This window comes from Thermobia domestica, chromosome 9 (genome assembly GCF_964235325.1).
Source record: "Thermobia domestica chromosome 9, izTheDome1.hap1.1, whole genome shotgun sequence".
Classification (NCBI taxonomy): Eukaryota; Metazoa; Arthropoda; class Insecta; order Zygentoma; family Lepismatidae; genus Thermobia; species Thermobia domestica.
In genome coordinates this window covers 67,523,780-67,547,717 of record NC_137462.1, presented here as the reverse complement: position 1 = coordinate 67,547,717, position 23,938 = coordinate 67,523,780, and the positions used below count along the sequence as shown (strand labels likewise).

At 33.1% G+C, this 23,938-nt stretch overlaps 1 protein-coding gene across 1 annotated transcript in view; it reads left to right on the top strand.

The window, feature by feature from the left end:
• Window positions 1-23,938, top strand: part of LOC145660862 (phospholipid-transporting ATPase ABCA3-like) — a 157,083-nt gene that overhangs the window by 18,987 nt on the left and 114,158 nt on the right. Inside the window, exons 2-3 of the mRNA XM_081726288.1 lie at window positions 10,826-11,217; window positions 12,402-12,683. Of these exons, the coding sequence (XP_081582414.1) occupies window positions 10,905-11,217; window positions 12,402-12,683 (595 nt within the window). The 5' untranslated portion in view covers window positions 10,826-10,904. The remainder of the gene's footprint in view (window positions 1-10,825; window positions 11,218-12,401; window positions 12,684-23,938) is intronic.

Here is a 23,938-nt window from a genome sequence, read left to right as displayed (position 1 = left end):
AAGTCTGCAAAAACTTTACATTTTATTTTTTCCTTACAAAATGAAACATCTTAAAGTGCACAAAGATTATTTATGAATTTCACGTTAAATAAACTACATTTAAATTTAAATTTTGTGTGATTGCAATGTGAGACTTGGCCATTTTTTTGGCCAATGATCTCACGTGTTGTGATAGGAAGAGGTGTAAAATTAAATATGGAGATGGGGATATTGTGTTAATTTGGGGGGGGGGATTGGCGTCACAGCCTTTTGGGGGGACTGGGACCCCTGAAGAGAACACAGCTCGTAGTTTGCAGTTTAAAATATCCATATTTTATTCTACTGTTTAATGCAAGATGACTTTCATAACAAAATAGTACTCTGGCAAATGAAGAGAAATTTGCTGTAGTTAAACAAATAAACAAATGAAACGCTTTTCGACCCGAAAAAAAAAAAATACAATAAAGCGTTGTTACTTTCTGTTGGGATTCAATGCTTTTGAACCTGGCTTGAATCCTACTGGGTGATTTTATATATTTCTAAATTTTATCTTCTTCTTGTCTTACATGTTAGTTTATTATTATTTAGGATTTAGATTTCTGGGCTTGGCATCTAAGGCCATTTAGCCCTTCATGTTTTGAGGGATGACGTCCTTCGGCGAGCACACAATCCGGGGAAAGAGAAGGAAGAAAGGATTGGGGAAGGAAAGAAGCGGCCTGGGACCTATAAGTGAGGTACCATCCCGGCATTTGCCTGGTGTGAATGAGGAAAACCCAGGAAAACCTCATTCAGTGTGACTGGCCTAAAAAAGCGTTTTACACTTTTTCGACCGAGTACCCCCACCGGGAATCGAACCCGGGACCGCTCGTACCGAAGGCGAGAGGTAGTTTATTCTTCTTATTATTATTTTTCTTCTTCTTCTTCTTCTTCTTCTTCTTCTTCTTCTTCTTATTATTATTATTATTATTATTATTATTATTATTATTATTATTATTATTATTATTATTATTATTATTATATCGACTACATGTAAATGACTGCCAACTTTCTAACATAACAAAAAATAAACAGTCGCACAAGCGTGAAACATTTTCTGTACTTTCCAAGGTAGCTCCTCCTGAGTTTAAGTTACTTTTACATCGACTCAGATTTTCGCGACACTGAAAAATATTCAGAGGTCTAGTGTTCAGGAAATCACTGTCACCCACAATAATGCCTTCATCATTGCTACAATGTTGTGATTTAAACTTCTTTAAATGGGGGTACAGAAAAAACGACTGAAGTAATAAGTCCGGTGAGGCCGAATTGTATTTCTTCGCACTTGTTACCAGAGCCGTAGCTAGAGATTTTGACGACCTTGTCAAAGTAGAATTCGGGGACCCAACGCTCTAAGATTTTTTTTTTTTTTTTTTTTTTTTGTTGTTGTTTTACATATAAGAGATGCAAGTTTTGTTGTTATGTTATACTATGCTTAATTTTTATCAAGCTGCTTGGACAGACCATACCAACGGCCAAAAGCGATCATTATGTATTCTTTTACAAATAAGAGCTGTTTTCAAGAGGCTTATTTTGGACATTTAGGTAACTTTGACAAAACTCCCCTTTGTTGGAATACAGATCCATTTGGAGAACAGTTATGGGAATTTACAGTAAAACTATGTACGTTTTTTCCATACAATCCATAAGAAATGAAATTTCAATACATTTGAAATTATATTTTTTTAAATGTTCGAAATGGACAACATTAATTTCCAGTAATAATTTTAAACTTTTAAAATTTTATTCTGTGTGTGTCCACACAAATAGAAGTTGAATTTCATTTCTTTTACGGTTAATTTTTTTTTTTTAATGTAAAAGTTCAGAATCACTGGACCCAATATTGATCAATGGATCTGAAGAATATGCTAATATTTGTATTTAATTTCCATAATATAGTTTGGTTATTATATATCCATTCAGTAATTATTTAATTTCTTAATGAATGGAAGTTCTGAATTTAAGATTACTTCTTATTAATTAACATAAAAATACACTAACACACACTTATATAAAATTATAATATGTTTTATTTAGTCAGATAAACATATCGCACAACTAGATACGTATGCACAAAAATATCCTGGCGGTACAAGTGTAGTTGATGAAGAAATGATCTCAATAAATTCTTTCAGATTGAAAGCATTTCATATGTCAGTAAAATTAAATAGTCATTGGTAGTGATTAGTCTTTGAAAAAGACTAAATTCTTTGTATTAAGTTCTGACCCCATAAACCCCTATTCTACAGCGCTTCAAGTTCGAAAATATTATTCCCCTTTGTTTACCTTCATTTTTAATATTCCCGCGCAAATAACAGCTTGCGTGTGTCTTTTGACTGTTCTCATTTTCATACCTTCATTCTCACCGTCGTGATTAATCCGATTAGGTAGAAAAATGTGATTAACTATGCAAACTCAAGACGCCGAACACGTATTTCAGACTTTGATAGTTTTTGATTTTGAAAATGCTCCTGTGTACACTATAAGTCATTACTTAGCACCTCGTATATCACATCGTCGTTAAGAAATCATATACAATAACTTTGTTTTAAGTAATAAGTAAAAACTGTTGTCAATCCTCGTTCCGTTTAGGTTGGGAGCGGAACGAGGAAGAACTCTCTGTATGGAAATCATGTGCAAATTTCTTTCTTACTACCCCTTTACCTACAGAAATGTTATTATCATACTGATTTACTCTGAAATTAATAAAGTGCTAAATAAAATTGATGAAAATCTAGATAAAACTCAACATTGTTTGCCATATTATTTTGCCAAGTATTTGTTAAACAGCATTCGCTATACCTTTTATATGGCGTCACATTCCTTGTAATTAAAACAAAACGTTTACTTTGTAGTAGTAGCCCATTATCGGTGTTTTAGATCCATAATTTGCTATGTATAAGTATGGAAAGTCGTGTAGCACAAGTATGTCCCTCCGTCCGTCCACTCATCTTATAATTTGACACGTGTCATAGCAACAACGTAAGACATTAGCAAGAATCATTTTTGATATGGACACAGTGTTTCAAGAATACGTTAATCTCATCCCTTGAGCCTCTATCTATACCAAATGAAAATGATATGAATCAACCATTTTTTGTTTCAATTTTGATTAAAATAGAGCGAAAGCGATAAGCGATGGCAAGTAGCAGCTTTCTCATTTTCTTTTTCTTTTTCTTATAGGTAATTTATCATCCCAAGAATAAGTTTCCCCTTGTTTCTATCGCTCTATTCAAGCTGGAAATAGAGTAATTCTTGTTTCTACCTAAAACATAATAGGGCTAAAACTACAATTGACTCAAGCTGTTTAATTGAATAGATCCAGCGCCTTATATTTTTACTTTTTTTCCTGTTCAAACTGTAACGGGTATTAATATTTTTGCTTTTAGCATTCATCGCTGTAAAATGATAACAGCAGAACTTGTTTTCTTATATGGCTTCAGTATCGCAGGAAGTTCAATTTTCATCCTCACCTTTCTACGAAAAATCTCGAGGCTGTAGAATTCTGTACGACTTCCAGGGTCGCGGTGGCTCAGTGATAGAGCATTCGCCTCTGGTGCATAGGGTCCTTGGTTCGATCCCAGCTCGCGCCAAGTGAGTTTTGTGGTGGACAAACACGCGTGGGTTTTTTCGAGGTCTCTCGTTTCCTCCTACTTTCTTCATTCCTCCATTTCATTTATTTCTCATCATCATTGTCTCCTTTAGCCTAGCTTGCATAACCATAGGACGTAAAACTTAAAGATTTCATTTCATTTTTGTACAACTTCCGGTTTCAATTCTGATCCTCTAGGATTAAAAAGCTGTAAACTGTAATAGAGTAAATGTGCATGCCCTTATCTTTTTTGGTTTGAATTTTGATTTATTTTGGTAAATAGATAATTTTCGACCTATTCTTGGTGAATTTAGTGTCATTTTGTTTTGCTGAGCTCCTATTGGCTATCGATCCAGAGGCAAATATATAAGCTTTAGCAATAACAAAATACGTAAGTGGGTCGTTTTCGTCCCGGGGGGATTATATGGGTTAAAAAAGGTGGCTGTGATTTCTTTATTACATTTTTAGGGGTACACTGGAAGTGTTGAATTTTTTTTTTAAAAAAGTATCCTCTGAGTTATACACCCCAACACAACATAGTGGCATACAGGGATTGTATATCTCTCAGGCGTTTGTTTCATGCCCAAATGATCATGAAAAACGAAGGATAAGTATTTTTCCAGGCTAAGATGATTCTTTATTGTTTGGACTGTTTTGGCCAATAAACACCATATATCACTGACATTATAATTAATTGTATATGTAATGTATTTTCTTATTACATACTGCATACAAGAAGAAAGAAAACACTGATCATACATGAATTAGAAACTCCCACCGGAAGTAGGCTCAATCTTGCAAATGGTGCGATATTCAAAAAATAATCTTAAAAAATCTCCCCTTTATGATATCCCTTGCTGATTTTTTTTCAAGACGTCTTTTACTTGTGTCTGTAAAGGGACATGTACAGATGTTGCTGTATTCATGCTCATATGTGAATGATGCGCTGTGTAGAGATCGCAGGTTCAGGGGTTCAGGTAGTATACTGTACTTTTAAAATCGTTATTTGGGTAGGCTATACGTTTAGAAATTTTCTTTATATATATATATATATATATATATATATATATATATATATATATATATATTTAAAAATACTTTTATTTGCATCTTTCTCCCTCTTATTTTATTTTGTTTTTTAATCCAGACGTAAAGTATAAACCATATATCAAATTTGGGGCTTCAAAATTATCGAATTTTCCCATACTGTAAAAATGTTTGACCGTACCTCATGAATAAGGGAATTACCGTATAATTTCTATCATTGATTCTAATATACAGGTACATATGGAAGACAATCTTTCACTTAAATGAAATGTGAAATCATATCTCTTTTAATTCGGATTCTTTCTGGAGATCTTTAAATGTATATGTATTGTAAGATCGTTGTATATTGTAACGTGTGTATTTAAGGTGTATCACTAGGTGTTCTCGGTGCTATGCCAAACACTGCTTGAATAGTGCGGCTTTGCTAAATAGTGTCGAGTATTTACTGATGTCAGATTATAAAGGAAGTAATCATGGAATTCTGCCTGGAGAATTGATTTTTGACCCTTACCGGAATTCACAGCTAAGTTCCGCTTCTCGAACTGCAACGCTAGAATCCAGGAATTTTCTTATTGTGACTACCACAGTAAACGTACAACGCATTATGGCGTTCTGCGCAAGTTTCTTCTCAATATCTATTTCCTTAAATGTAAATTAATATTTAAAGATAATGTGAAACATAACACGAAAAACGGTCAAACAATATATCTATTTTGTAATAAGATCGTTACTTTAAAATATTTTACAAGTACAAATAGACATTTTATAAAACTGAACACTTCTAGAAAGATCGAACAGCAAGTGCCATCTTGTATGCTTATTGTAAAACGAATCAAATATTTTCTTTTAATATCCTTTTCGATATCAGAATACATAACCAAATGAATCAGTGTCTTGTGTTGTACCTGAAACATAAATCTATCTTAAAGTACAATATTTATAATATGTAATGTTTCATTGCACAGTAGTTAAGGGAATGAACTAAAATATGTACTGACTTCCGGGTGGTGATTCATCTTAATAAAAAGTGTAACAAAACGCGTCACTAATTAGGGCCACAAAACGCCACCCGTAATATTTGAAGTGAGAATCAGCATTAGTTAAACACCGAAAATAATTAACCAGTGTTAACAGACTAATTTTTCCATAAATGCAGTAAGTAGTAGTTGCTATTCAGATAACAAAATAGTTTAAGCATTCAGTTCTATAACATACGAAACTCTAACATACGTTTTCGTCATTGAATCTAAAACTAAAGGTTGAATGACAAGTAGCATGAAATTTAAATTTAAATAAGTTATTATCTTCAATTAAATATTGAGCACTGCAACCAAATACAAGAAACATTAACAACCAATTAAAATTGAATGCAGCAATCAACTACTCTGTAAGTTTTAATGCACGTATCTTTTTACCAGCGTTGCCAGACTCACAGTTCGGAATTATTCCAAAACCTGATCGAAATTATGCTATATTTGGTCAAATTATGCTAGATTCTCATAATTACTAATTCAGGAGTTTTAAAAGGAAAAAAAGAAGCTGAGATACGATAACGCAACTTAAAATACACAGAGCGCAAGAATGCGTGGATGGAACTCAATACTTCACGCACTAAAGCTTTAACTCAACTAAACTAGTGCAGTCGTTGGCAAACTCAATGGCATATTATATCGTATAAATGAATGCAAAGTGTTTGTTTACATATTTTGAAAGAAAATTACCTCGCAGCATAAGCGGAGTTGGGAATTGGCTGCTGGGGGACAAATTTTTGGTCGGTCGGACCAGGAATAAAGATGGTCCTTTTCAGGAATAAAGATGGTCATGAAGTCAGAAATAAAGATAGTGAAATTGTCAAAAAGTTGGGGAGAGAATGACCCCCATAGCTACGCCCATGCCTCGTAGTTAAAGGATTAAAAAACCCTGGGTGGAGCCACAAAAAAAAAAAGCCCAAAGCCGTTTCTAATCTACTACGGACAATAAGACTGCCTGTATGGTTTACCGACTGTATGAATCAATGGGAGAGGATAGTTTTCTGCCGTTCTTTTTCTTCCCACGACCAACTTCTTTCTCATCTCCAGGTTTTACGGCTTTTTGATAAACTTGCTGAAATTATGCTAGATTTGGGCAGGATGCTAAAAGCAAGATGCTAGATGCTAAAGACATGCAAATTATGCTAGGTCTAGCATCATTATGCTAGATCTGGCAACGCTTCTTTTTACTTGAGAATTAATTCAATTTCTACACTTCCAGTAGTGATGACTATTTCTGAAAATAATTTAACGTCAGAATATCCACTCTATCAACAATAGCTGAAACAATGAATGGATTTTAAACTCAGTTAAATGTGTCAGCAAACACTTGACAATTAATTGAATGGCGATCTACAGAGAGGTCATTTTATATACCTTGCTAGAGTATAGGTCTAATATATTATACCATAACTGTATCAGCTATTATAATTCAATTTAATAATTTACAACATAGAAGAGACTCACCGATTTTGATGATTTATCAGTTCAGGTAAATTCTCATATCACAAGTAAAGCAATTCATAAAGCAAAACTTTAGGTTCACTGCACTTAAATAATTGGGTTTACTACACTTGATCAACATAGGTTCGACCCGTTTCAATATTTCTTGAAATATGACGCAATTCGTGCCACTGGTCATATTTACTCTATGATTCGTGCTAACAGAATTTCACGCAGATTTTACTTTCGGCCGTAAGATGGCACTGTTACGAACTTTCAGTGTTATCAACTCATGTATGTTCAAGCATTTAAAAATCTGACTTTTTTAAACATACATCAATATGAAAATTGTATTATGAAAGGAAACAGTAGCTGCAACACTAGTTTATAGAACGAAATGGATCCATCAATGCACCTTCTGCATATGGATGTTAAGAAAAACTATTTATCCACCTTTTTGGTATAAGAAAAGAAATTTTTGTACAGTGAATTAATATATAGCTTTAATTGATGAATCGAAGATATTTTAGTAAACTACAATAAATCGGTTATGAAGAATATAACTCTAGTCCATAGGATTCATAATACAGTGCACCCTCGAGTCACGAACCCCTCTCTTCGTGAACAAATCGGTTTACGAACAAGTTTCATAAACAAAATTTCCTCCAGTTCTCGAACGATATTTTGCAGGTACGAACTTATACACACACACAACTCCGCGCGCTCAAAAGTGTTTTCGCTCATTTGCCGTAAAGATACTGTGTTCAAAAGTTTTAGTTTTTCTTTTCTGCACTTCTTGTAATATTTTAGCTCTCATGGTGTTTTATTTAATTTAGTTATACCTATTTTTCTTTAATTAAGCATAATTTATAATTCATACAATATTCTTCATTACAGAAAACACTATATATATAGTAAGACTATCCATGGCTTTGGATTGATTATTTTAACAAAAGAAACACTGACCAAAGCTTAAAACACATTTTTTTTAAAATTATAATAACGGTTTCGGATATCTAACATATCTTCCTTCAGACAATATCGAAAATAAATGAAAATACAGACATATATATAGCTCAGCGGGGGTGTAGTGCCATGAGAGAAGCGACGTGGACAGGAGTACAAAGATAAATTTCATAACAAACATGATAAGAAGAATAGAAATGCTGGAGGACGAAGAGGAAGGAAGGAAGGAGAGCATACAGAAATTCTATAGACAGTTAGAGAAGAATGGTTACAGCAAGGAGGAGTTAGAGGAGGAAGAAGAACGCAGGAAAAGGAAGAGAGGGAGAAAGAAGAATGAAGAGGATGAGAGTGGAAAATGGCATGGTATAGAAAGTATGGGAGAAGAAACGGAGAAACTAAAGAATTTATTGAAGAATGGAGAGGTCAGAACTTATAGCAAGAGTGGAGAAAATTTATTAAGATTAATAAAGAAGAAGAATAGAAAAGGAACTAAAAAGATTAACGAAGAGGAAGAAGGAATCATCTATAGGGTATGGTGTAAGGACTGCGATATGTCATATATAGGAGAAACAGGAAAGAGAGTGAAAGAAAGATTAAAACAACATGAAAATGATGTTAGGAGGAAGCCATATATAAACATGTTAAGGAGACGAATCATGGAATTAATTGGGATAAGACGGAAGTATTGGAGATGGAGAAAAGAATGATAATAAGGAAGTGGAAAAAAGTAGACTGGATAAAAAAAGGTAGGAAGAGATAAACTGATGAACTGGACAGGAGGCTTACTTATTAATGAATTATGGCAAGGAAGTTTGGATAGCATAGACAAGAAGAAAATTTAAAAAAAAAAAGGCCCTTATAAGAAACAAAAATGGGAGAACGTGATAGTTGGAAAGTGAACAAGAAGACTTGCGGGATTGGCTGAAGGCTTCAGCAAATAGGAGAAAAAAAGTACAACAGTAACTATATATATATATATATATATATATATATATATATATATATATATATATATATATATATATATATATATATATATATATATCTGTTGAAAGAATTTAAACTTTGCCATAACAATGACTCTATATATGTCTGTATTTTCATTTATTTTCGATATTGTCTGAAGAAGGATATGTTAGATATCCGAAACCGTTATTATATATATATATATATATATATATATATATATATATATATATATATATATATATATATATATATGATATATGTGTGTGTGTGCAGGGCTTGAAAAATTCACTCTCCTGCTCGCCAGTGGCGAGTACTCTTCTACATTGGTGAGTAAAGTCCGATCAGTCAAAAACTTGAATTGAAGAATAAATAGCACGTGCCACTCTTTTTCATTTGTAAAAGACATGTCAATAAACAAGACAAGAAATGTGGTCATATGTTTACTGCGTCGCAAAATGACTTTTATCTATTGCAAAATGGTCTGGCTAGTAGATTTTTAGCTGGCTGGCGAGTGCTTGCAAGCAAGATTTTTTCAAGCCCGGCGACTGTGGACAGAGGTGGGGATGTAAGACCAAAAGTAGCATGTGACATTAAAGATCAGACGTACCTTTATTTTTCCACATAAGTAACACGTACATTGAGACATTTGTCACACCGGTTTATAAACCCTTCCAGGAAAAATTAAGGGCTCTGCATACGGAAGAAGCTTCGAACAGCTTCTGTGACTTCAACATTGCTTCCAAAGCAGTGATGTGCCGTAAACTATAATTTTACGTCTACGCGATTGTCTACTGTAATCTATACGTAATCTACATTACACCTTTTCCCGTGTAGACTATGTAGACAACCACTATCAAATGTAAGGAAGAATTTCGTTGCTCGTTTGTTCATATTTCCTCATTCAGTTGTTTTGCTTCGGCGCAGCGAAATATTAGGGAAACGAGTAACATATAAAAAGTAGAGGGAATTATCTAATCTGTATGTTTACTCTGCTCTGCACATACCACTTCCTTAGATTTTCCACTTCGAGCACTGCTTTTATAATAAAATTTACAAAACTAATTCTCACCTGTGAGCTTTCAGTCTTGAATATGCTGTATTTGCCAATTTTTTCTTGCATATTTTACAAAATGCATAATATTTTTCATTTTCCTTCATCAAGACGAAACTAAGTATTCGAAAGTTACTATTCGCTGGTCTAGGCATTTTATTTTGTACGCAATTTCGCAAGGTAACGACAAAAGAAAGCTCCTTTATTGTCCACGACACCATATTAAATTACGTGTTGTTGACATATTCTACATAGTCTACGTTGTTTACATTGTCTACGTATAGTTGACACGTAAACGTAAACTATCGTTTTTTACGCGTAGACGCACATCTCTGTTCCAAAGCATCTGCCGCCGAAAGTCACTGGATGCAAGATTAGGACTCCCTCATTGCTGCCTTGTTTTCTCATTTGCTGTTCTCTTTCCAGGGGGAAAACAAGAGGGGAAGCTTATTTTCAGACTCCCCTGACACCAAGATTTTGTGACCAGAACGAATTAAGTGTAGTTACATCAATGTAAATAGGAAAAGTTGTTTTAGTTGGCAAACAGCGTTACGGAACGAATGATAATCGCAACTCGAGATTCCATTGTAATGTTTACTCTTCAAAGGCTAAGATGGTTTGATGCATGGTAATATAAGTAGCATAAATTGAAAATTATGTTAATAATTTTGAAACAGTGAAATATTTTATATTGTTTTTTAAACATATTTTTAGGTTAAACCGGGCCTATTCTGCTCAGAGAAGAAGATGATTGTTCTATAATATATTTTGAAACGAATAGTTTCGTCCAGAAATGGTTAGAATTGTGAGAAATATTTTTGTTCTTTTCTGGAAAGACTTACTAATTCGACGAAGACATTGGTTTTCTCATCTAATTGAAATTCTAATTGCTACTGGTCTATTTCTACTTGTGGTTTTCCCAAAACAAGATGACATTGTTTATCATAAGGAAACAACAGTTAGACCCGCTGCTACAGAGGATGACATGATAGAAACTTTGAGTGGAAATCTAGAATTTCTGTATGCTCCAAACAACAGCTTTACTAATGAATTGATGAATCGTGTTAAATCAAGACTGCAACAATATCCCTTCATAAATATTTCTGGTAAGTAAAGTTTTCAACAAGTAAATAGTAATAACGTTTTAAAAAAAAGGTATTCATAAGAATCTTTATTTTCTGTTATTTTAGTTTTTTTTCTTTTTTGAGTATTTAATTGTTAAGGTTTGATGATATTTCGTAAAACATTTGGGGATCTCACCTGGCGGAGCACGTGAGATCATTATTTACTGTACGCTCGTAAATAGACCAACAATTATGAATAAGATTTTCCCTTTTAAAATCATCAAAATATGTCAAATATTTTTCCTTCAGAAATACACAACATAACATAGCATAATTCGTTAACATTAATGTGCATGATCTAGTGAGTTGAGTTGATTTTAACATCCCTTTCAGCAGCGAGGCTATATAAGAAGGGGACTACTGTGTGACATAACTAATGCAGAAGTTACTTTTCGGTGTTTCACTATTTCTATATGGATAAATGAAAATAAGAAAAATTATAAGGTTTAATGTAAGGTGAAGTTAGTAGAAAATTTGAAAGAAATAGCATGAAGTTACACGCTGGCAATAATACTGTTTTAAAAGTTTTTTAAAAGAGTACAATGCAGATTACACGGTGTGAGAGTGAAATAAATATAAAGAACTTGATTTAATTAGATTAATCATAAACTAAGTTTGGATATAATAGTTTTACAGTAAGAAAACGAGAACTGAAATTTGTCTAACATTCTAAACTGAAATAAAATTGACAAATTAGATTAGATAAATTGACAAATTATTTATTTTTTTCAATTAAGTTGCTCATATTTTAAGATATATGCACTCATTATTATTATTATTATTATTATTATTATTATTATTATTATTATTATTATTATTATTATTATTATTATTATTAGATTGTTGTAACAAAAGGTTGTCCTAAAATTCCTTGCGTTTGTGCAGCGCACTTTGCTTGTGACTGGTTAAATAAAGTATTTTGGCAAGATCGAATTTTCTCTTTCAGGTGATTACTATATAGGTACAGAAGAAATCAGTGACCTTAAGACTATTAATTTAGTAAGATTCTGTCTTTTCTGTTCAACAAGTCCCCAAGTAATATCGTACTGACTATATTTCCTCAATCGGGGACAGGTTTCTTTTGTGATTGTGGCCATAGATAGTGTTCACCCTTGATTGATATGCAACACTGTGCAATTCTAATTTAGTTGTAACCTTTATTCCAGTTTTGGTTCCTTGCGAGGATAAAGAAGAATTGGAACGAAAAGTAATTAAGTTTAAAGACAAACTACGAGCAGAAACGTTAGTTGGTATCATATTCGAGGGGAACTTCAAAAATATTTATATACCACTACGAGCAGACACGTTAGTAGGTACAGTATTTGAGGGAAATTTGAGAGATGGTTATATACCTGACCACCTGTCATATACGATTCGCCATGACTTTGCGACATATTATAAAATGAGCTATCTGTGTTATAATAGCAAGGATGGATCAAAGAAATGCAGTAAGTAAATTAATATCTTAATTTTATTAGTACCAAAGTATAAACAGCAATTCACGGTTCAACACCAATTCCCCCCTCCCCCCTGAAAACTAATAGGCGATTCTGAAAGGTTTTGTCCCACTGAATTCGAAAATAATAATAGCTTTTGCGTATCAGATCTCAATTTTTGGAAAACCCAGAAAATGTAATTTCAAGTTTCTACATTCTGGAACTATCTTATTAAACATATCCTTTTTATAACATATCCTTTTCGTACATTGCAATATATAAAATACAAACGATCATTAATGGAAAATACATTACTTCCAGCCCCCCCCCTCCGTAGACGAAAGTTGAAAAAATGTTGCGGGAAAAAGTGGAAACTTTACGACCGAACAAACTTTTCCCACCTACACCTGGCAACATCGGACGGCGATGAAACAACTGAGCATAAATATTATCCGCCTTATGCAGAGTCGTTTCGAACTTTGATTAGCTTCATACTAAAACACTGACTACTGCAGGAGACTTATGTTAGTCGAGCTCTTTAGTATGGCGCTAATCGCACTTCAAAATGATTCTGCATAAGGCCCTATATGTTTACTTCCTTCCTTGTTGATGTGGTGAGCTGCATTTTCTCGTGACGTACTGTGCTAATAGAATATAAACAACATTGGAACGTGTGTTCTTGTGACTCATAACTTGTAGATCTTTTGTTGTGAACTGCGTAACATTTGAAAACGTTGTTGTGTTTTGTGTTGTATAGTGGTACAATTTTGAAAATGCCTAGGAAGTGTAAAAATGATCCTGACAACTTCTGTTATGTGTGTGGATGGATAACTCCAAAACCGAAGCTCACTAAGATAACGCCTGTTGTGAAAAAGGCGTATGAATTTTAATTTTCATCGAAAGTCGACGTAGACAAACCCTGGGCCCCAAAATTCTGTTGTAAATCCTGTGCAGTAAATCTAAGGGGCTGGTTACGTGGTTCTCACAAGTGCATGCCATTTGCTACACCAATGTTATGATTTGAATCACGTGATCATGTACACGACTGTTACTTTTGTCTGTCAAAATGTAAAGGGAATAACCTCCAAAAGTAAACGATCAGTACAATACCCAGATCTACAATCAGCTAAAAGACTCATCCCACATGGTGAAGGTTTTCCTGTGCCAGTGCCTCCAGACGTATGGACAGTAGACAGCAGTGATGATGAAAGTGAAGATGTTATGGATACTGAGAGTGAAGACACTACATACTAATGATTTTATAAAATAGAGGATCTGCCTTTACAACAAAATCTTGAAGTCATACGTCACAGTTTCGCTGCCCATTCCGCTCAATAGGATCGCAATGTTTTGAGCCAACAATCATGGCGGAAACGAAAGTAGCCAATCAGACGATGGCAGAAACGAGAGTAGCCAATCAGACGTGCCGATGCTCGGTTGCTTTTTGGCTTCACCAATTTAATAGGATGAAGATACATATGGGCAGATCCCCTATTTATAACATCCTTGCTACATACAGTGCACGTACAGTCACTCACAAAAGTATCTCCTCCCCCCTAAGCTCTCTAATTCCATTACTTGGGGTCCAGGTCATTTGCAGTTAAGAGAACGCCTAGACAGATGCAACCCAACTTACACATAACTTTTCTCGGAACTGACAGCAGTTGGTAGCACTGAGTCAAGTCTTTATGGAAGTAAAATTGTGAGTAGATGACGCACGAAACATTTCTCCATTCTGAGATCAATCTCTCTGGTTCAGAGTGTGTTGTCAAATGAATATCATATGTTAATCTCAATATTGCTGTGTATGTAATGTATTATTTCAAAGAAATAAAAACACTGATCACACATGAATCAGAAAATGCTTGAAAGTAGACGAAAATATCAAATCTAGAGCAACTGCTGGAAGTAAGTTTGTAAATCACTGTCTCCATTGACAGAGCTTTTCCAATTCTCCTTATTCCAACATCTTTTTCTTTCTAGGGAAGAGATCTTGCTTATCATACTAAGTATTCATTGAAATTGAAATCGAAACAGGAACACTTGAAAAAGTTTCAGCGTTGCCGGGATTCAAACCCGGGTCTACCGAATAGAAGTTGAATGTGCTAACTACTCACCTACCGCGCCACTTAACCTTCAACCAAAACTAATACCTAGATAAAATCGTTTCGTGGAAACATATAAACAAGATACTCAAATATAACAAAAAGAAACAAATATAAACAAAATATAAATAAAAATATAAATAAGAAAATATAAGCAACTTGTGTGAGTGTCTTAATGACTTACTCGGGATTTCCTTGTTTAACTCAAAAACAAGTTATATAGACGTTGGTCAATGACAAAAATATCACGAAATGTTCTTCAAGTTAAGCTTACGTAATCGGCAGAGCCGTAACTTGTGGTGGACAACTGCCCCCCAGAGAAACCCAGCCGTTCGAGTGGGGTCCATTTTCAGACAAAATTTTCTTATTCCGTATACGTATGATTCGAACATGAAATTAGAAATGAAGCATCAAATAAGGTCGCTACATTACATAAACAAAACAGGACACAAAAGGTAAATAGAACAAAATGAGTAGTGGACCCATTTCATTAATATTTATTCGTATGGCTTTGAGATTTATCAATATTGTCTCCTAATTAATTTTGTTATGTATGGATTGGGCTCAGGGAGTAACTAACGGAACCGCAGACCTTGCCGTGCGGGAGGGCCTATAAAGATTAAGAGAAAGTTGGAGAGACGGGGTCCAATAATTAGAAAATCTTTCTAGGGGGCCCAAATAAGCTTATTAATGCTTGCCCCCCAGAAAAGAATCTAAATTACGGCGCTGGCCATCGGTTGCAGGGATGGTCCCGATTTACATTACATTTCGTCTTTACCATAACTTCTAATTTCCAAAGAAGAAAAGACGACAAAAATTATTTTCACGTTCTTTGAATTGTATCAGCACGTGTAGAAATAGACAGTTCTATGTTTATGTTCCATAAGTACTTGTTTATTTTCTTATATGCATATGAGGAGTTTGTGGCAAATTGAACCGGTGGAACTAGCCGAGTGATCCCGGGCGTTCGGTTGCTGGAAATGTCAAAATTTATATAGATGGAATAGAATGGATGGAAATGCCACAAAATACAAAGATATACATTTTCGTTTATATTTCTGAGATACAGATGTGCCACGTATATATTTTTCAACATCCCGTTTTTACATCAAAGTCACAATATTTATTAAAATTCACACATTAAGAAAAATCCTTTTAATCTTTACTAATTTCTCAACAACCAGACCTGATACAGCATATTTGACTTCAGATTCGTAATCAGAAGGTCAAACACTATAAAGAACACCTACTTTCATTAAGGAAAGAGAAAAAAGTGAAAATTTGTAGGACAGTGTTAAAGGGGACAATTATATTTAGGAAAGTAGGCTCTTAGAGATTTCCAGGAACCCTCGGTGTTTCGTTGTATAGAGAACTTAATATGATTGATTTTTCGTAAGTTGGAATAAAGGTTTCTTTCACTATAATTTCACAGAATGGCCAGCAGACAACATTACAATTGTAACTTAGCCCTCCTCGTAGGTCTAGTGGATAGCATCCGCGCCTTTAGTGCACGTGGTCCTGGGTTGACTCCCAGTGGAACAACTTTGAACACATTATGCTGATTCGGATTCTGTCTTACATTATAGACCTTGTCTCACAGCCTCAGTATTGAAACGGGCGCTAAACTCGTACCCAACCCAACCAATGTAACTTATTTGGGTTATACATTTACTTGGAACCAACTGGTATTAATGCTGAAAGTACTAACTAAAATTTGTCATGTTTAACTCGTCCATACTTCATTGATGGAAACTGTCTGTATACAGCAAGTGTACAGTACGGTATTCCCAGCTGCAATGATTAGCAGAAGCTATTACTTCGCTAATGTTCGCTATTTTCAACTTTGAGAACCCGCCGGAAGTCAATTAAAAAAATACTGAAAGCTTTTAATTTGCTCCATTGTCAAAATACATGCAATGAAATAACAAACATTGTTAAAAAATCGGAAAGTGTTCCCTATATCCCGGAATTAGCTTTAAAAGTGAGACGAAACAGTTTCATAAAATATTAGTTTTCAACGTCATTCCAGGAGCAAAGCATACATTAAGTAGAAAAAGAAGGTTTGAAACCAAAGGTTAGTTTTTTTGCATACTTTGCAAATATGAAACAAGAATGTCCGGATTCTATGTAAGAAATAAACGTCTGGCTTGGATAGACTACTTTCGCCTTGTTATAAAGTTGAAGATTTCACCACTTACTAGAACATGCAGATTTATTATCATAGTAGTTAATACCTTCACAGAATTCACGTTCCGAATTTTGGATCTTTTTCTTTGTATTAAACTAAATTTTCCACTACATTTTTACGGCATATTAGTCATTTAAAAACCTTTGAAACATAAGTGTCTTATTTAAAATCATACTGTTTGAAAAAATGTTTGAAACAAATGTACAAATTTAGGAGCATATTGTTTGAAACAGAAGTTTCTTATTTGGAAGCATACTGTTCGGCAAAAAATAAAAAATAAAAATATTTATCCGAAAAACGTTTGAATTAAAAGCTTCTTATTTAAATATATATTATCTGGAAACAAAATAAAAAGAAGTATTCAAAAATGTTTCAAACAAAAGTTTAACATACAAGGATACTGTTTGAGGAAGAGAACAATTGGAAGAAGAAGTTTATTGAAAAATTGCACGAAACAAATGTTTCTTATTTAGAGGCATATCGTTTGGAAAAATATTGTTTCAAAAATGTTTGTTGAAAAAACGTTTGGAGCAAAATTTTTTAAAGAAGTATACTGTTCATAAATATGTTCAAAAATGTTAATAAATTTATTTGAAACAAGAGTTTCTTACTTAGAAGCATGCTATTTGGAAAATAAAACTTTATTTTAAGAAATGCTTGAAAGAAAACTCTTTTTAAAAGCATATTGTTTAATAAATACTTATTGCAAAATATTTAGGACAAAATTTCTTATTTTGGAATATGCTATTTGAAAAAAAAAACATTTGAAACAAAACTTCATTTAGAAGCATGTTGTTTAGAAAAGGTTTAAATTAAAATATATTTAAATAAAGTTGTTCTTATTAATTAGCACATTGTTTTAAAAATTTGTTATTGGAAAAATGTTTGAAACAAAATTTCTCATTTAGAAGGATCGTTTTCTAAAAGTGTTTATTCAAAAATTATTTTAAACAAAAAAAATACTCAGGTTTGAAAAAGAAATTTATTTAAAAAATGTTTAAAATAAAAGATTCATATTTAGAACTACATTGTTTGAAAGAAAAAAAGTACAAAATATTTAATAAAATGTTCGAAAGAAAAGTTCCTAATTTAGAAGAATACATTCCGAATTTGTGTTAAATAAAATTAACCAGTTTCAGTTTTTTTTTAATGGAAGCGGATCTTATTAATCGATTCAGCGTCTCAAGAGAGTATAACATCACCATAAGTAACAGTCTTCCCGAGTGATTAGAATTTATTAGTACTTCCGGTATCAATACTTCTTTTCATAGAACAAGGAAACTTTTTTAAAACACAGATTAGGGGCCCCAAGAACTTAGAGCTATCTGTTGAAACCTGTAGTGATGCAAATCAACGTTTATTCGATTACAACACGATTGGATAATAGACAAAATGGAAATATTGCAAGCTTGCAATCAGAAGCGACAGACATCAATTACCACTTCCGGATTTAATGTTAATTTCCATAAAGCAAAAATAGTAATAGTGAGTAGTGGCGTATTTAGGATTTTGTTTCGGGAGCTATGCACAGCACTTGAATAAGCACATATTTTTCTTTTGGATGCCGACAAATTTTAATGAAGTTCATTTTCCTTCCTAAACTCTCAAATTTATTTCCGGGGAACCTTAAGCCCGAAAGCCCTCCTAAATACGCCACTGATAGCGAGTAATATAAATTCAGTGTCGGAGGAACAGAATCCAACTTTGATATTATTCTCCTATTGCAGCCAGTAGTTATACATGTATAACTTCATGTACAGGTATTACTTCAAGTTTGAGTATAATTCCCACCATCACATGTGGATCACTTGTCAGCAAGAGCTCAGACTTAGCCTTATTTCCTTCAGTAGAGGGTAAATGGGGTTTCTAGCGCACTTTTACTAACTCACCCCTCCATGACCCTACCCTCAATAACAATAGCGAACCCCTAATAACTTCTAGCGCACCCCTGCCCCCAAATATCTTCTAATCAACTTCTAATAATTTCTAGCGCACTCCCTATCAACCAAATAATTTCTAGCTCATATCAAATAACTTCTATCTCACTCTTAATACCTTCTAACACATTCTATCACTAAATTTAGTTACAAAAAATCACTAAATCTGGTTATAACCGGTTTTGACTTCAAAAAATCACTAAATTTAGTTAGACCAACCCATTTTGGATATATTTTAAACTAGCACAGAAGGATCCAGCTAATTATACAAAGTTACACAGCGCAAAGTATTCCCATAACTACAATGTTAAAGTGAGATCGCATAGGCTTTTATGACATTTAAAATCATAAAAAGTTACATCTAAAAACTTATACTTATAGTGCTATCTTTGATTGAAAAAATAGTTTTTGTTTGGTGTAAATCGGTTCACAAATAACTGAATTATAAAAGTTTAAAGTTTACTATGTTGCATACAGACGCTGCATATACATATACACTCTCGCTTAATCGCACACATACATTTACAATATCAGCTGTCGAGCACACATATACATATATAGCAAAGAAGAGGAGGAAGTGAAACGTGACTCGCAATCCGATTCTCTTTCTCTTTTCCCTTCTCTCAGCTCTGAACGACAGAGGTTTATGCAATAGAAACAGAGAGAGAATGATTAACATCAAAGTAACGGCGGCATATTCTTCGCTTCCCATATACTTAACATTCGATTTAACGGCTTAGCATAGCTCAAGCGCAGCATTCATCGTGTCGACAGAGCTAGCATCTAGTTCTAAAACGTATCACATGCATGCGCTAGTGTCTCTCCTTCCTTCCCATCAACACTCAGTGATACCAAAATATTAGAACTAAATCCTAAGTTGTAAGACAAAAAAGAAAAAAAATGTCAGTGTTGCCCACCCACTTACCAAATATTATAGTTTACCCAAAATATTCTTAAGAGGATAGTTTTAACCCTCCATAGTTATGTGCTAACTCATCAAATAAAAAAGTTGGCAAATTTCAGAAAAAAATTATGAGTTGGCACACTGCAGAAATATAAAAATTCAGATACTTGAAAAATAAAAATACTATCATAATCTACACAAAATTCTAAGACTTTTTTAAAGAATAACATTTTCCCGAAAATTCAAAATAAACCCGTAAAAAATTCCTGAAATTTTTAATTTCTTATAACTTCGTCAAATATTAACCGATTTTCAAAATTCAAACGACAATCAATAGAGAAATAAATTTACTATCTATCGAATGTCTTGTAGGTTGCATAACTCTAAGGATATAATTATAAAACACTCAAATAACTCCCTTATTTATACATGTATCTTTAAAATTCAAACGGCATTGTGTTCTGTATACCCAAAGGTTTTAGTTTTTATAGTAATAAAACCATAGAAACACTTATAACACTTATACTTAAAATTACAAGTTCGGATACTGATAATGGAATCTTCTGCTAACCTCGTTCTCTATAGGAAACAATGACTTCTTAAACTCTGCTCACTGATCATAATTCAAGCTGAATAGACAGCCGTTAATATCAAAAACTATTTGAACTTCGGGTTTGCACATTTTTCACAATTACATTGAAATTATTAGAAAGTATAAATTTCTTTTTAGGATCCATTCTAACCACTCCATTTTTTTACTTCTGAAGACATATTCTAGTCATTTTTATTATTTTTTGGATTCACAAAACCGATTCTCATTTGAAATTTACATACAGAACTCAACAGTTGGATAATTATCTTTTAGACCAGTGTATTTGATTTTTATTCCATCTTTAACGATCTCATATATCATTTTATCTGTTAAGTATTTTGTAAATCTAGGTTGAAGAAAGACCTTAAAATCCTCACACTCAACTAAAATGCTCTTTCGAAACAGTTTTAATCCTTTCCATTTTCACAATCTTATATTCTGTATCTAATTCTAATTCTCTTAATCCAATAACTTGTTTTTGCTCAAGACTTCCAAGTTTATTTAAAACCTCAATATGACTCGCCATCGTATTTATTATATAGAAAATCAATAATCGCTCTTTAATTTTATATCTTTAACTATAAACTTTTTAATTATTTTTGTAATGTTTATAGAGAACCTCCATAAACATTACAAAAAATACATGTAACTATCTAAATCTCTTCTACTACTTTCTCATTCTTAGGATCATATGTAAAGTTGTTTTGTCCAATTAAAATCGCAGAACATATAGTATTAGCAGCCACAGCTTCTGCAAAGTCTACTACAATCTTTGTTCTCATTTACCGATACATTCTTCCTCTTACTACAATTAATCACATACATTGGTCTGTTATCTATAAACTCCTTAGGACCATAGTACATTTCGGTATTACCACATGTTATTCTCTTAAATGCAGTATAATCTTCGTACATCTTAAAATAATCCCTGTTAGCAATATCTAAGTTTCTTGATTCTTTTGGAAATACCTCATTCCTTCCATTCTTAAGATATATATTCTTTACCTTACAATGATCGAACTTACTTGCATCTGTTGTTTGTTTACCACTTCTATCAGTTTGGAACATTACAACTACGAAATCAGGCATATCAAATTGTCTAGAATTAAATTGAGTAGTAACATCGAACTCTAAGAAAGAACCTTCAACAGTCTTCTGAACACATTGATAAGTATGGAATGAAAACATAATTTTAGGTTCTTTAAGAATATTCAACTTTAACTGGCTTTCATAATTAGATTCGTATTCAACAATAGGCATTCTTATCTCCATACTTTTTATTGTTATTTTTCCATCATGAGGAGCTGTTTCACCTGCTTCTGTTCCAGCCCATTTGTATAAGACATCGTTATTGTTATTAGCTTTTGTAAATGTTATTTTCAATCCACCTTTCCACATAACCTCTTTATAATCACTTAAAAAGCCTGCAATTAATTTTAATGGATACAAAACACTAAAATCCTTTCGTAGACCAAGTGTATAATTCGTTTCAAATCCTGCTTGTTTTAGATATTCAACTTCTGGTTTAGAAATCTTTAATGTTCCAATAGCTGTAGATGTTATTCCTGGTAGCTCAATCTTATCTATAACAACGCCATGCTTTCTAACCTCAATTTGAGAAAAGAAGAACGGTAAGAAGTTATCTACAAGTTTTATACTATCGTTTGCGCCAAATGTTCCTCCAACTGCTGCACCAACAACTTCAAAAGTCATATGACAATCTGCTTTGTGTGGATGTATGAACCCATCCCCCACATCGAAATCAAACTCAATATTTTTGTTAGCTTCATTCAAATTATTGAATGTTCTTGTGTTAGCTTTAAAACTCTGTAACTCGTAACTCTCAACACTATCCATTTATTATAAAGAAAATCTTGAAACAACGCTTTTAAGGGATATACCCATAAAAGAATCATACATAATAACATTTAAAAACTTATAATCCCCATCCTAACTTAACCTTAGCATTCATAGCAGTACCAACCCCAAAAGCAGCTAATCGTTCACCAATTGACGCATCACTACTAAATGCTCTATTCCATGCTTTAGTTTCTAGTTCCTTATCTGCAACTTGACTCTGTATCTTTATTGTCTCTGTAGTATATATCGTGTTCTTTACAAGCCTCATCTAATGGGTTAATACCTTCATCACCTCTTTCTAACCTTTCTTGAAGCTTCGTAAAAGGTCCGCAAAATCTGAAGCCTGGTATATGTAACTCTGGTATCCCCTTCATGTTTAAAATCTTACTCATTAGTCCTTTTCCAAGCTTCTCATCATTCCAGAATCGTGGTGGTAATGTATTTAAGATCTTAATCAAATAACATATACCTTTTGGATCATTAGGAATAAATTGTGAAAGCTTGTTATTAATCATACTCATTATACCTACTTTCTCATTATAAAAGTTATTGTTACCAACCTTTTCTTCTCCACCTATAACTATTAACCGATCAATTAACTTTCTCACATCATCCATCCATATATATTCTTTAGGTATCTCAGTATATTGTTTAATTCCTTCACCAGTCCTTTTAGGTGTTGGAGGTAAAGATGGTGTAATATAATCGTCCCAAATAGGCTTGATAATATTAATGTACTTAGAACCTCTATTCGATGCTACTTTTTTATCTCGATTATATTTTTAAAAGGCAGCATCTGATTCTATTATTATCTCCTTGTACTGTTCAAAATCGTCATCATCATAATCTTCAATGGTTTTATTAGTATTCATCGTTAACAATTCCCAAAAACCTTCTGTTCCTTTATAAGTTTTACCATTAATTATCAAATCATCACCACTCACTTTAACTTCAGAATTTCCTATCTTATTTATTATTTTTCCATCTTCTTCTACAGGTCTTACCAAATACACTATCATTTCTTCTACTATGGTGGTGTTCCTCATAAGCAGCTAGTACAATATCTTGGAACCAAAAACTTATTTTACAATGACGAATGGATACAAGACTTTAATTCAGTTATATGTGGTCATCTTTGTGTTAAGGTTTTAAATCTTCTAAATCAAGGGTATTTCGTTGCAATCTTACCAAATCATTGTGCTGTTCTTAAAGGCTCTACTCCTTCCACTTTGTCTTTAATTTTTCTCATCTGCTTTATTTCTCCTGTTATAGGTGTATCACTACTACTTGGAGGACTATCATAAATTATCTTCTTAGGTGTTTCTAGTAGACTAGGATCTATTGAAGCCATCTTATGTACAGCTGGAACAAGTTCAGTTATTAGATTTTTATTTTGTTCTGCTACTTCTTTGATCTCACTTCCTAAATTTTGAATAGCATCAACTACAGGGTGTTCTTGTGTCTTAAATTTATCGTATATACCTGCTCTTTCTTTCTTCCATGATTTGAATCCCTTTATCAAGAACTCCTTTAACTTAATATTCTTATTAATTTCTTTCTCATCCATTTATTATTTAGAAAACGAAGAAACGTCAATAAACGTCAATAAACGTCAAAAACGTCAATATACGTCAAACGTCAACAAACGTCAATAAACGTCAAAAAACGTCAATAAACGTCA